General features: G+C 42.3%; 1 protein-coding gene across 1 annotated transcript; it reads left to right on the top strand.

The window, feature by feature from the left end:
• Positions 1–7,130: 7,130 nt before the first annotated feature.
• On the top strand, positions 7,131–11,773 carry LOC147962139 (putative protein phosphatase 2C 21). Its single transcript, XM_087536341.1, has 8 exons — positions 7,131–7,188; positions 9,169–9,289; positions 9,657–9,794; positions 9,902–10,055; positions 10,139–10,215; positions 10,300–10,352; positions 10,974–11,028; positions 11,147–11,773. Exons 1-8 carry the CDS (start codon positions 7,169–7,171, stop codon positions 11,609–11,611), a joined length of 1,083 nt encoding a protein of 360 aa, XP_087392467.1. The 5' UTR covers positions 7,131–7,168; the 3' UTR covers positions 11,612–11,773.
• Positions 11,774–13,701: the final 1,928 nt, after the last annotated feature.

Below are 13,701 nucleotides of genomic sequence, written 5' to 3'. Positions count from 1 at the left end.
TAAAATAAAATAGAAACATATAAAATAGAAACATATAACATAAAACATAAAATATAAAATAAAGTAAAATAGAAACATATAGACAAAAAAGGAAAAAGTAAAAACTGAAACAGGAAAATAAGTAAATTAAAAAACATGTTTATGGACTTTCTAGAAGGTTCTTAAAACTGGCTGGGAACCGAACTGCCCAGTATAGGTACAACGGAGCTGGGCCGGCCCAGTTGATCACGCGTCTGTGCGATTGGTGGATCATTTGATGCAGAGAGTGTCAAATAGGATTTCCGTCCTTTTTCTTTCACATAATTTTTTGTGCCTCGGCAATGTGCACAAGAGGCCCAACTCAGCCTAGATGCCTCCCTCGAAATCTTTTTTGCTTTTGTAGCAGAAAAAAATAGTATCTCCTCGGATAAGTTTTTTAAGAATATAAATAATATCCGTGAACGGGTCAAAACAATAAAAAAGTGCACCTCCCTTTATTAGTATAGGTATTAGCACATATGTCCGTGCGTTGCAATGGGACATATATTTTTATGAGAAGCAACAAGAGAGATAATTTATGTGTCCACCAAAAATAGCCTCCATAGTGGTAGGCGACATAGCGAAGAGCTGCGGTCTTCTCAAGGGTCATGTTTGGCCCGTGAGATTTTGAGAGTGGTGGGATTGGTCAATGTGGCAGCGACTACCCAACTCGTGCCCTTTTTTCCTCCGGGCCTACCTCCGTCTTTGGGTTGTAGCTGCCTCCGCATTTGGTGGCTGCGCGACAACCTTCGGGGCATGATTGTTTCGACCACTCCCTCCTACGACGGCGTAATCGGGCGGATTACAATTTGCGGTGGATAAATCCTATTTCATTAGCATAATCAGCGCGTAACCAGACATGAATGTCCCTTCTTCATCTGATTTATGTTCTTTATTTTAGAGCTCACGTGCCCATAGTTTTTCTTAGTTAGAGCCAAACCAGCATATTTTCTTTTATTGGCATGTGTTAACAATTTCTTTCAATTATAGCCAACCACCACATTCTCTTTTATTGGTACGTGCAAGCTACCACCAGCAAAAATTTATGGAGTCCCTCATTCTGCTCATGATTCTCGAGATAACTTCCTTATTTCCAAACAACAGCCTTATTTCCAAGAAACCTAGGGATATATTTTTGCTTCCCGTCCGTCCGACAGAAAAAGAAATATGTGGTAGGCCAAGTTCGGCCCAGCCGGGGGACAAATGATTTTTTTTCCGAAAACTACATGCAAAACTAACGAAACAAAATCTTTACGTATATTTAATAGGAGAACAAGCCGTTTTTATGTAATAAAGCCGATCAAGATCAGTTGGCATCCTCGTGAGGAAATGGATGAGACGTGGCAAAGTTGATTCCTTACACAGCCACAAACTATTTTTGCCTCCCTTGGTGAGGATTGTTTTTTTTTTTTTGAGGTGATGGTGAGGATTGATGGGTTGGATGCAGGGCAGGCCCGGTAAGGGAGTGCGGCTGATGCCTACTACAACCTGGGCGACAAAGCAATTACTTTTGCTTTTTCATGTTCGAGTGTCCCTAGCAACTCGCGCGAATAATTAAGAACATAGTACAATGTCAGATTCGAATCATTTTTTTGAACTTGTCAAATAATTATTATGATTATGAATTGCCAAATATTCTTGCAAACGTGAACAATTTTTTAAATTATGAAATAGTTTTTAAAAATTCTGTACATTTTTTGGTAAAACAAGAACAAAATTTAAAACAACATTTTTTTTGAAAACATGAACCTTTTATAAAAGCACGATTGTTTTTGAATTTTTGAACAATTATTGAAAACGGGAACATGTTTTGAACCAGAACAATTTTAGAAAATGTGTTTTTGTTGAAATGCGAACACTATTTTGAATTTATGAATATTTCACTAAAACATGAATTTATTTCGAATCTGGAATATTTTTTAAAATGCATTTTTTGAAAATCAAAAATATTTTTTGAAAAGTGGAACATTTTTTGAATTCTGAATTGCTTTTGGAATGAGAACAAAACTTTAATGTTCAATTTTTTTTAATGAGAACACAATTTGGAATTCTGAACATCTTCCAAAAAATTAACAAAATTAAAATTCTGAACATTTTTTTAGAAATTTGAACTTATGAAGAAAATGGAAAAGTAAAGATAATCTCCGAAGGGACAAAAGGAAAAACAAATAGAAAATAAAAAGAATAAGAAAAAAAACAGAAAAAACCTAATCGGGACGGCCAGTTTTGGGAAAATGGTAAGACGAGAAAATTAAATTGCAAAAATGGTAAGAACAGTTTGCTTAACTAGCGGCCCATCACTCTCGTCTAACCATCCAGAGGCTTACTGGCTATTAAATTGGAACTCCTTATTTGTAAGAAATGATGATCATAAGAAATTCGGAATGACATGCCAAAATGAAAAAACTTAACAAAACTAAGAGGCAAGACATGTACACAAAAATCACTCACCATTGTCAAGCTAGACGACAGGCAATCGTTTGAACCTTGATAGCTCAACACTAATTGGCTAGAATTTTTGCAGAGACTTTGAAATAGACTTGCCGTTGGGTATAGATAGTGACCGCACTGAATTTGGCATGTGACATACTCGTTATTCCCTTTGTCCAGCATAGCAAAATAGTTGTCAGTGCAATCAATTGCCAGCATTGCGAGGGCTTCCCCTGCCTCTGCTCGTGACATTTCCAAACTGTTGGGGGTATATCCCGCGGTATAACCTGGCCAGATATATGACCCGACCGAACTTGATGTTTCATTGTTAAGCGTCAGAGGATTGGGGACTCATGTGTCTGACGGCTCATTGGTGTGACGACTCACGAGTCTGAAGACTCATTGATGACCCGGCGGGTGCTTCAGACGGACGACAAGGCCCAAGGCCCAGTATGCCGGTTCGTGGGCCGGCTTACGAGGAAAGACATAAGGAATATTCTCCTACAAAGGAAGTAAGACTAGGACTCCACTTATAATAGAGTAATCCTAATCCTACCAGGACTAGTCATGTAACCCGCCCCTTCAACTTATATAAGGAGGGGCAAGACTCCCTAAAGGGGGACAAGCAACAAGAAACAATCTCTAGGGCTAGACACAAAGGGGAGCCGGCTTATGCGGCCACTCTTTCATGAGCATAATGAGATCTAGCCACAAACAACATATAGGGCTATTTCCGGACGATGTTTCCCGGGGCCCGAAGCTGTCTAAATCCTTGTCTTGTGTTGCGTCTCTCGATTTCGCTCAACCCCTCTCAAGCTACTACAAAGATGCGTTGGGCTCACGACTAAATCCTCACACTAGGACATCTACTGTGATAATTCCACGACAGTTGGCGCTCATCGTGCGGCCTGCGCACGGTGGTGTTGAGTTTTTAGAGGGATTTTTTTTAGGGATCAAGAAGTTTGCAATTTACTGGATGAAGATAAGTCGGTTTGGAAGGATCTGCATCAAGTGCAAGTTTATCCGATTGAGATGAAAATAATTAAATTTAATGTTCTGTGCGCCGCCGGCGACGCCACATCGTGAGATCTACTCAAGGCCGACCAGAATATTAGTACATACATGCTCACAGAGATTTGATGGATACGTGGAGACGACGACGACGACTCAGGAACGGATACGGCCGTGACCTGACCGGCGGGTCACCTGCTATTGCCGTACCACGAGCTCACAAAGCCACCTTGAGTCGCCACCACAGTCGCGAGCCGCCCGGCCGGATCTGCCTGTACAAAACCGCTGCCTCGTCTGCATGGAAAGTCGACGTCGCCCCCTGCGTCCCAGCCGCCATGGCCCTCTACTCCAAGCTGGCCTCGATCTGGCCATGATCCGGCTCTGCCGCCGCACTAGCCGCGTTCGAGCCGCCCAATCCCCGGTTGCTAATGTCACCACTCTGCTTTGACCTCGTTCCAAGCCGCCTCACCCGAACCGGAGCCTCGCCAACCGCGCCTCGACTGCTAGGCTGCCTCCGGCGGTCTCTGTCTTTGCAAGTCGCCACCGCACTCCGAGTCACTCCGAGCCGCCGTCCGCTGTGAGCCGCCGCCCGCCTCTCGCATTGCTCCGCCTCGTCACGGGTTTTTTCCAAGCTGGCCTGTCCTTTTTTCCTGCAGTGGCTGTGGGTGTACGCAGTGTCATGCGGGTGCCTGACCGCCTGGCTGTTACTGCTCCTTCGCCTGTGATTTATTTCCATAAGAAGATCGAAGCCAACATCTAATGCTATGTTATTTAGGCCTCACGCGAGAAGACCGAAGACTTCAGCTAGCGGTCGGATGCATGAAGAAAGATCAAACAGTTTTTTAATATCACGTGAAGCTTCTAGGTCGATGATGACAAAAGAATTCATCTCACGTAAAGCTTCTTCAAGTGGTCTAGTCACATCAGAACAGGAAATCATCAGCATGCTGATACGGAGGCTGTCTGTTGGTCCTGTTTACATACTAAAAGGCTGCACCAGAATACATCCAACCTTATCCAGTATTAGTATCCGCGCTCATCCGGAAAATAAATCAGGTGCTATCTGTTCTCAGTATTTTTTAGCACATATTAATATTTTCGAGAACAATTACTCTGTTTTTTAATATATTTTACGCAGGACAAAATCCACTACAAAGGTGACGTCATGCCATGGACATGAGGCTCACACCGGTTTAAAACGTTGCGGCCGTCTCTCGCGACCGCACCGGCTTACGACGCCGCGGCCGTCTCTCGCGACCGCGCCGTCTTCAAACATTGCGGCTGACTTCTACGTCTACATCAACATATGCAATCGAGTCGTCGTCCGTACCTACGGCCGATTTACCCATGTCCGTGTCATTTCCAATGTCGCGGCCGACTCTCTCGCCCGCACCGGCTTACAACGCCGCTGACGACTCTCCCCATCCGCACCGGCTTACAACGCCGCGGCCGGCTCATCTGCCTGCTCCCGTGGCCGACTCGGCCGTGATTGATTCCAGCTTCACCAAAGGTGATCATCAACTCCATGGTGGATAATTACTGACTTGACGTATCAGGTGAAATCCATCTAGTATACTTTTATATTACATATTGCTTTCTTTAAAAGAACAATTACTCTGGCTTGCAAGTTCTTCCATATAGGACTCTGATGTCTACTGCACAACATTCTTCTTGTGGACGTTGTTGGGCCTCCAAGTGCAGAGGTTTGTAGGACAGTAGCAAATTTCCCTCAAGTGAATGACCTAAGATTTATCAATTCGTGGGAGGCGTAGGATGAAGATGGTCTCTCTCAAGCAACCCTGCAACCAAATAACAAAGAGTCTCTTGTGTCCCCAACACACACAATACAATGGTAAATTGTATAGGTGCACTAGTTCGGCGAAGAGATGGTGATACAAGTGCAATATGGATAGTAGATAAAGGTTTTTGTAATGTGAAATTATAAAAACAGTAAGGTAACTAATGATAAAAATGAGCATAAACGGTATTGCAATGCTAGGAAACAAGGCATAGGGTTCATACTTTCACTAGTGCAAGTCCTCTCAACAATAATAACATAATTGGATCACATAACTATCCCTCAACATGCAACAAAGAGTCACTCCAAAATCACTAATAGCAGAGAATAAACGAAGAGATTATGGTAGGGTACGAAACCACCTCAAAGTTATTTTTTCCAATCAATCTGTTGGGCCATTCCTATAGGTGTCACAAACAACACTAGAGTTCGTACTAGAATAACACCTTAAGACACAAATCAACCAAAAACCTAATGTCACAAAGATACTCCAATGTCACCTCAAGTATCCGTGGGTATGATTATACGATATGCATCACACAATCTCAGATTCATCTATTCAACCAACACATAGAACCTCAAAGAGTGCCCCAAAGTTTTTACCGGAGAGTCAAGACAAAAACATGTGCCAACCCCTATGCATAGGTTCATGGGCGGAACCCGCAAGTTGATCACCAAAACATACATCAAGTGAGTCACGTGATATCCCATTGTCACCACAGATATGCACGGCAAGACATACATCAAGTGTTCTCAAATCATTAAAGACTCAATCCTATAAGATAACTTAAAAGGAAAAACTCAATCCATTACAAGAGAGTAGAGGGGGAGAAACATCATAGGATCCAACTATAATAGGAAAGCTCGCGATACATCAAGATCGTATCACCTCAAGAACATGAGAGAGAGAGAGATCAAACACATAGCTACTGGTACATACCCTCATCCCCGAGGGAGAACTACTCCCTCCTCGTCATGGAGAGTGCCGGAATGATGAAGATGGCCACCGGAGAGGGATTCCCCCTCCGGCAGGGTGCCGGAACGGGTCTAGATTGGTTTTCGGTGGCTACGGAGGCTTCTGGCGGCGGAACTCCTGATCTATTGTGCTCTGTAAGTGCATCTAGTGCCACCCCTAGTTGGTTTTAGAGTATTGACGACAAACCTGGTTGAGGGACTAATGTGTTTGTGAGAATTGCAGGATAACACAGGTAGAAGTCCCTCATTGATTCGGTTTTCCTACCAGAGATGACCCCTAAAAATGTATGAAGACATTGAAGTCAAAGGTGGTACGTGAAGACATTCACATTGAAGACTATAACAAGAAAAGACATCGCGTGAAGACTATGGAGCGCGAAGACTTAGTTGTTTCGTCGTTCTTTTTCTTCTTTGTTGAGTCATAGGAACCACCGTACTGTTAAGTGGGGTCCAAGAGAACCAGTCAGAATGACTAAAGTGATGCTTAACCAAAATCCTATGTCTTCGAGCGAAGACAATGAGAGCAAATCTTATCCAGAGCTGGATAAGTCAGCTTTGCTTGTAGCTCAAGTAAAGTTGTCGTGTGTGTTTGAAATCTGACCGTTGGGACACGTGTCAGTTCCTCAATGACCCAGGGTCATTTAGGACAAATCAGGTTGGGTTTCCTAGTGGCTATAAATAGCCCACCCCCTACAACCATAAACGGTTGGCTGCTCAGAGTTAATATACGGCTTGTGTCGTTTGAGAGCAACCCACCTCGAAGCCTTTGAGAGAGAATTCCTTGCGAGGACAAAGCCCTAAACATCCAAAGCCAAAGAGTGTTAGGCATCACTGAAGTCTTCTTGTCTGTGTGATCTGAAGACTTATTACACTTGAGGACTGTGAATCCTCCAGCCGGTTAAGGATGACGACTATGAGAGCAATCTGCAGAAGGCAATGACTAATGTGTTCTCCGGGTATTTTCCATATGACTAAATCATGTACTCTACATTTTCGCAATTTTTTTCTGAAAACTATGCACTAAGCTGATGGGGCAATAGTGAGTAGTGTCCTCTGTGTCAGTTTTTTTGGGAATTAGGCAGACAAGAGCCTTGTTAAGTAACGCAAATCCGCGACCATCAATGACTAATAATTTCAGGAGAGCAGCCATGGTATCCCAGCAAGCTTTCAAATGCACCGAGAAAGCCTCCTCTTTAGCCTCCTCGTCAGTGAGGAGCTTCCCCTGGACTTTGATCAAAGGGATGATTTTCTTTTGCTCTATGGGCATTTGCAACAGCTTGGATTGGCACCCCCCTCCGGAACCATCTAATTCTTGAAATGTTGCCTTGAAATTATTCGTTTGAGAGAGGACAGCCTGAGAACAGCCAATTTCAATATGTAGGAAAGCTAAAGCGCATCGTGAGATACCAATCGGGACTCCTGAGCCACCTTCAATCTGAAAAACACCAAGCTAGCAATTGTAATATTGAGCTTGACATTGCCCACTATTCTCTGCCCCCAAGTCTGAAGATAAGACACTGTGTTCTGAAATAAAGCATATCCAGAATCGAATCATCAGAAACCCATGCCTCCTTGATTGCATATTCAAAGCCCTCCAGTTTAGTCCAAAACAGATCAAATCTGAGTCGTTTCTTCTGATTGAATGCAGCGTTGATAGTCTTTTGAAGATCTCCATTCCTACATTACCTGGTTGCTGCTTGAAGACCCTCTTGCTGTTGTTTACTTTTGGGTTCTATTCTCCCCTAGTGCAGACTTTCTTTATGTCTGGTTATGTGGATGGTTGATCACTATTCACTAGTCTATCAGCGTTATTCATTCCCTACCCTGGAGGTTTGGCTTGTAGAATTCCCAGGGGAGGGTGTCCGGAGTCTGCCTTCTGGCAAGATGGGGGTGTGCTTCCTGGTGCACACTCCCCCCATGTTGTCTTTGTGTTACGGATAGGTAGTGCTCCTAGTCTGCTTCTTTAGATCATGCATTGTTGGTTGCTTTCTTTACCTTCGGTCCTAGTAGATGGGAATCGGAGAGGAAACCCCCTTTATCAAAAAAAAGAAGAGAAAGGGCCTGCAGGCTGCAGCAGACTGTTTGGGTTGTTAAGCTCCCAATCCCTAGAAACCAGAGCTCTATCAATTTTGGTAGGAGTGGGGATTTCTCTCTCGTTACTCCATGTAAAACGATGTCCGTGCATATATACTTATCTCAATTCATGGTCCTCCACATAGCACCTGAACGTGGACATTATATTGCAATTCAGATTATAGTTGCTCTTCTCTGATGCTCTAGGCCTAGGACAAAGTAAACGCCGAGCCACCAGATCAGGTAGAAATTGTGTTTTGAGTTCGTCTCCCTGAGGCCCATACACAATAGTCATCCACGAAGAATTGGTGTCTTTTAGATGCACCAGGCCCATGGGAAAATTAGTGTCAAGAGTGATCTGGTCCACCTGTAATAAGGCCGAATCCCAAGCCAACAGTATGCCCCTCACGTCTCCACAGCAGGTAAGCAAAGCCGCCAAGTGGTGCATTACAATGTATTGATCGATTACAGCGAGTTTAGTTTCTTGCAAACACACCAAATTAACATGCAACGAGTCAATAAACTCCCTCACTGCTCTCTTTGCTGGGCTATTCGGACCACAAATATTCCAGTATAACTCCTCTGGGATTGATATCCATAAAAAACATGGACACCACTACCGCCTGCCTCAGAATAGTTTCCAAAAATTGTGAAGTTTTAGCTATGATATGCAAATCCGTCAAATTTCATTAAACAATATGAGTAACTGTGGCCCACACAAAAGACAAGCATTATGTGCCTCTATACATGTTCACATAATCTGCACTCATATTTATGCATTTTCATTTTAATATTGAAAGGTGAAAAGGCCAACACATAGATATGCAATATCTAATTGTTTTATGCTTAATTAATTGTTGCAGTATTGATGCAAAGTTGGAACAGTCAGATGATTGGAGGATGATAAGTAATCCTCCCGGGATTAGAAATCTGATAAGGCGTCTCAGGATTGGTGGTTGTACTGTTAAGCGGTGGTTGTTGAAGGTGATACAGAATATTCTTTAAACATTTAGTTGTCGAAGAATTAGTCATTATTTTATCTCTTGATTAATTCTGCATATTATTATGTGTAAAAGGGAATTGGAAGGATCAGTGGGTGTGATAAGAGGTATCTACAGTATTTTTCTGAGATGTGCTTTGGAGTTGCCACTGATATATTTAACTCATAATCCCAACTTGTGTTCCATCGAGTGCTTGGTTTACTGAATTGAGGTTGAGTTGATCAGTGGGTGTCATTGTTTGCTTCTCTTAATGAAGGGCACATCAGCAAATTTATTCTTTAATAACCTATTTTTCCATATGATTTTCATTTTTTTCTGCATTATACCTCAGTTTGGAATTTATTTTGCAGGAACCTTATCTTGGGCCACTACAGGAAGGATGCACCACATGCATTGCTCTCATCAGAGGCAACCGGATCACTGTAGCAAACATTGGTGATTCCCGTTGTGTACTCTCATGGAATTGTGAACCACCAAGGAATGTTCAGGTATAATGACAATTTCAAATCAAATTTCTGTTTGGGGCATCCTATTTTGTTTGCATGCGTTGAAGTGGTGCATAACATTTTTTTCTTGTATCTATTTTTATGGCAAGGCTCTTGATCTATCCACCCAACACAAACCTGATGCCAAACATGAAAAACAAAGGATTTTAAAGGCAGGAGGGAAGGTAAGTGAGGATGATGATGGTGGGTCAAAGTTGGGCATCCATGGCGCCGAGGGAACATTACCCACCTCCAGATCTTTCGGTTAGTCCTTATCTGCTTTTCTATATTTTTATTGGACGCAATCTATTCATTGTTGATGGGCATTTTGACTATTTACATCTCAGGTGATTACCAATTCAAGCAGAATAAACATTTGCCTCGTGAAGAACAAATGGTGATATGTGTTCCGGACATATATGAAGTAAGTTTGTCACTATGTTGCATGGGCTCAGTGTAAGTTTCTTGATGCGTGCGGTCTGATGGAAACGACTGTCTATTTTTCTAGGAGGTGATTTCTGATACCATGGAATTTATTGTGGTAGCAAGTTCTGGCATCTGGTAAGTATGAAGAAAAAATAACTGTTGATCCAAGCCAGTAAAGTTACTCTAAATTATTATTTATCTTTCATGCTTGTTCCATCCTAGGACAGTGATATTTGGAACCTGAAGTTTGCACATTTTGGTTCAAGTTAAATTTGACCCAGCATGCACTACAAGGGTCTGAGTTTGAGCTACTTCATCCACATGTGCAATTCAGTTTCTGTTTTCTCAAACCGGAGGACAGTAAACTATTTTCTGAGTTCAAGTTGCTGAAAAGAGCAATATGTGTCAGTATTTAGGTTAGCTAGTGCCTTGTATTGTGTTGATAAATAATCAAATTTGATGGTTCCATATCATGTTGATTTGCTATATGGAAATGGCAGTTCAGTATGTTTGTTTGTTTTCCGTAATAACAACAATAGGAGTTGTGTCAAAAGTTTTCTGTTCACTGCAAGAATGCTAAAACTAATAAGAGATGGCGTTACTGGTCACCAGTCGATAGATCCAGCCATACACATAGGGACACAATTTGATGTCATGTTTCATAGCTATAATTTCCTCTATATATTATCCCAGAAAAAAATCCTTTATACATTGTCGTAACAAGATTACATCTATTGTTTTTTTCTTCTTCTCCAGGTCTGTCATGACCAGTAAGATGGTGGTTGAAAAAGTACGCGGAGGCTTGCAATCCGTGAGTCTTGTTTGTTCAAAAAATATTCTGCTTGTCAATAACAGTAATATTATGTTTAAGATAAACTACTTACTTGATGAAGAAAATTCAATTGCTTTGGGATTTTTCATCAATGCAGGGAAAAGACCTTAAAGCCATCTGTGAAGAGCTTCTGGATTCATGCCTTAGCAAGGGATCAAAACTCAACGTGTCAGTGATATTGGTCCAGTTCAATTTGAACCAGGCTGCTCCACAAGTGCAAGCTCCTGCCTATGTAGGCAATGACATAGTGGAAGTTCCTGCCTCCCATGTCGGTGACCAAGCATCTGGTGTTGGCGGTCAACCTGTTGAACCTGCTGAAGGCAGCATGGCCGTCAACACCGAGAACAACGGCGAAGGGCTGGGGCTGGCAAAGAAGAAACATTTAGGATGCTTTTCTGTCGACGGCAGGGGATCTCGCAGAGGCAAATCTCCCACAAGATATTTCAAGGGACTCAACAGTTTCTGGGGTCTGTTCAAGAAAGGGAAATGTGCCAGCCCGAATGCGGCCATGAAAGAAGAAGTTCACGTCTCTCGGAAAAAGGATGCAAGCGGCCAAGTTTAGAGAGTGTCTACTGAGTTCCTGGCAGTCGGCCAGTGCATGCGTGGGGGTGTTTGTGTTTTAAGTTGGAAAAAAATACCTTCCCTATCAACCGACTTCTCACTGGAAAAACCAATCGCTCCCAACTCATTCAGATGAAAAACGCTTCGCGCGATTGACCATGATTCACCTCTCTGCCGTGGCACATGCATTGCCCTTGAAGTTCTCTGTCGTGGCACACGCATTGCCCTTGTAGTTTTCTGTCGTGGCACACACATTGTGCATCTGTTCCAATCACCACAGCAGTAAGCCAGCTCAACAGCAGCTAGCTCTATGGGCAAGTACTATGTCGCTTTAGACTGCTGCTATCTGCAACTACTTGCCGCTTCACATACACAGCTAAACAGGCAGGGTGTACATTTAGTCGTCTATGTGACTCTCTACGACTGTTCATTGCGTGGATGCATCCATGACCAAGCAATGATAAGATCTTTTTTTTCATACGAATCAAACTGGATCGGGTTCCACTATCATCACGCAGATAACAGAACAAACATGGACCATCACGTCCATAGCGCAAAAAACGAGTAGCAAAACCACCCAAACATCACTGGTTCTCTCGTACAAAGGCCAAACTACCACATGCACGGCTAGCAGAGGACTAGAGCAGAAGCTAACAAAGATGAAACATCATCCAAAGATAATGCACGCTACAATGCATACAAAAGTTCCTCCCTCCCCAGCACATACGATGCAGATTCAGCACCATCTTCTCTTCTACACAGGTCTAATCATCGGCATCTTCATCCATCGCATCCTCCTTGGCTACCTCTTCTTCTCGACGATCCTCATCATTCTCCAGCCTGAGAGCCCCCCTTGCCATCATGTCTTGGACTGCCATCATGAGCCTCCAGGGCAGTTCTTTTTAACAGCTCCGCATCTTGCTCCAACATCTCCTTATCAACCTCTTTTTGTAGACCTGCCCAGTAACGTAGAAAGGAACAGGCATAATAAATAAATTCAGCATGGCATTTTTCAGGTTTGCCATCGATACAAGCTCTGTTTCTGAGTTTCCACATAGCCCAACACATAGTAGCAATTCCTACTATCTGCACATTTCTACTTCTGGTGGATAAATGTGCCCCAACCCCTTTTACAAATTACTTCCCAGATATATTTGGCTGCAGAGCAAACCCTACCACTCTCGGCAGAATTTTTTAGTGACCTGAAACAAAGAGCGGAGGAGGAGGTGGACTTTTAGCCCACCAACTCAGCTGTAGAGAAGTAGTCAAACAGTGGAGTGATGACCAGGGACCAACAACTCCGACGACGATCACTCCAGGGAGACGCGACACCAGAAAGCCCACATATTCCACCGAGTGAAAAATTTAGATAATCAAATCTCATATAGCATTCTTTGATGACAAAGTGATAATGATATAAAAAATAATTTGTAGGCAACAACATTTTTATATTTTATTCGATACCTAAAACCTTATTATATTCAAAAAACCTATTCGATACTTAAAACATTATTATATTCAAAAAACCTATTCGATACCTAATTTTTTCTATTCTATTACTATTTTTACTGAAAATTTATATTCTATTACTAATTTTTTTTACTGAAAATTTTCTATTGTATTGCAAGTCTTTTCTGTTTATGCAGTAAATATGCTCATGAATTAGGTAGGAGAAAGGAGGAGGGAGGAAGGAGGAGAGAGGAGGAGGGTAGCGGGATGAGGGTGGAGGGAGGAGGAAGGAGAGAGGAGAGAGGAGGAGGCGAGAGGATGTAACATCCCAATTTTTCTAAATTTGGATGTTAATATAATCATCAATGCATATTATATTTTATTGCATTTTAGAGTTTTTGAAATATTCAAATATTAATTTTCCACTCAAGAAAAATAAAGGAGAGGAGATAAAATGACTTCCTCAATTGTAAAAGAGTTGGAAAATTCATTAGAATACTCCCTCCATTCTTTTATCTAAGGTGTATTATTTTCAGCACGGTGACCAAGGCACATAATCATGGACTATTTAGAACGAAAATACCCTTGTCTAATTCATAGATTAGCGGCAAGTGAATCATTTAGGCAAGGAAAGAAAAAGAT

Source organism: Triticum urartu, chromosome 7A, assembly GCF_056163025.1.
Source record: "Triticum urartu cultivar PI428250 chromosome 7A, HENAU_Tu73, whole genome shotgun sequence".
Classification (NCBI taxonomy): domain Eukaryota; kingdom Viridiplantae; phylum Streptophyta; class Magnoliopsida; order Poales; family Poaceae; genus Triticum; species Triticum urartu.
Note: the sequence above shows the minus strand (reverse complement) of the source record. Positions and strands in the feature narration are given on the sequence as shown.

What these genes read in the sequence shown, in the direction of transcription:
- LOC147962139 (XM_087536341.1), top strand. Translation starts at nt 7,169, where the DNA reads ATGACTAATGTGTTCTCCGG. An exon ending in ATGACTAATGTGTTCTCCGG is followed by an intron (nt 7,189 to 9,168) that starts GTATTTTCCATA and finishes TAATTGTTGCAG; the next exon opens with TATTGATGCAAAGTTGGAAC. An exon ending in TACGCGGAGGCTTGCAATCC is followed by an intron (nt 11,029 to 11,146) that starts GTGAGTCTTGTT and finishes TCATCAATGCAG; the next exon opens with GGAAAAGACCTTAAAGCCAT.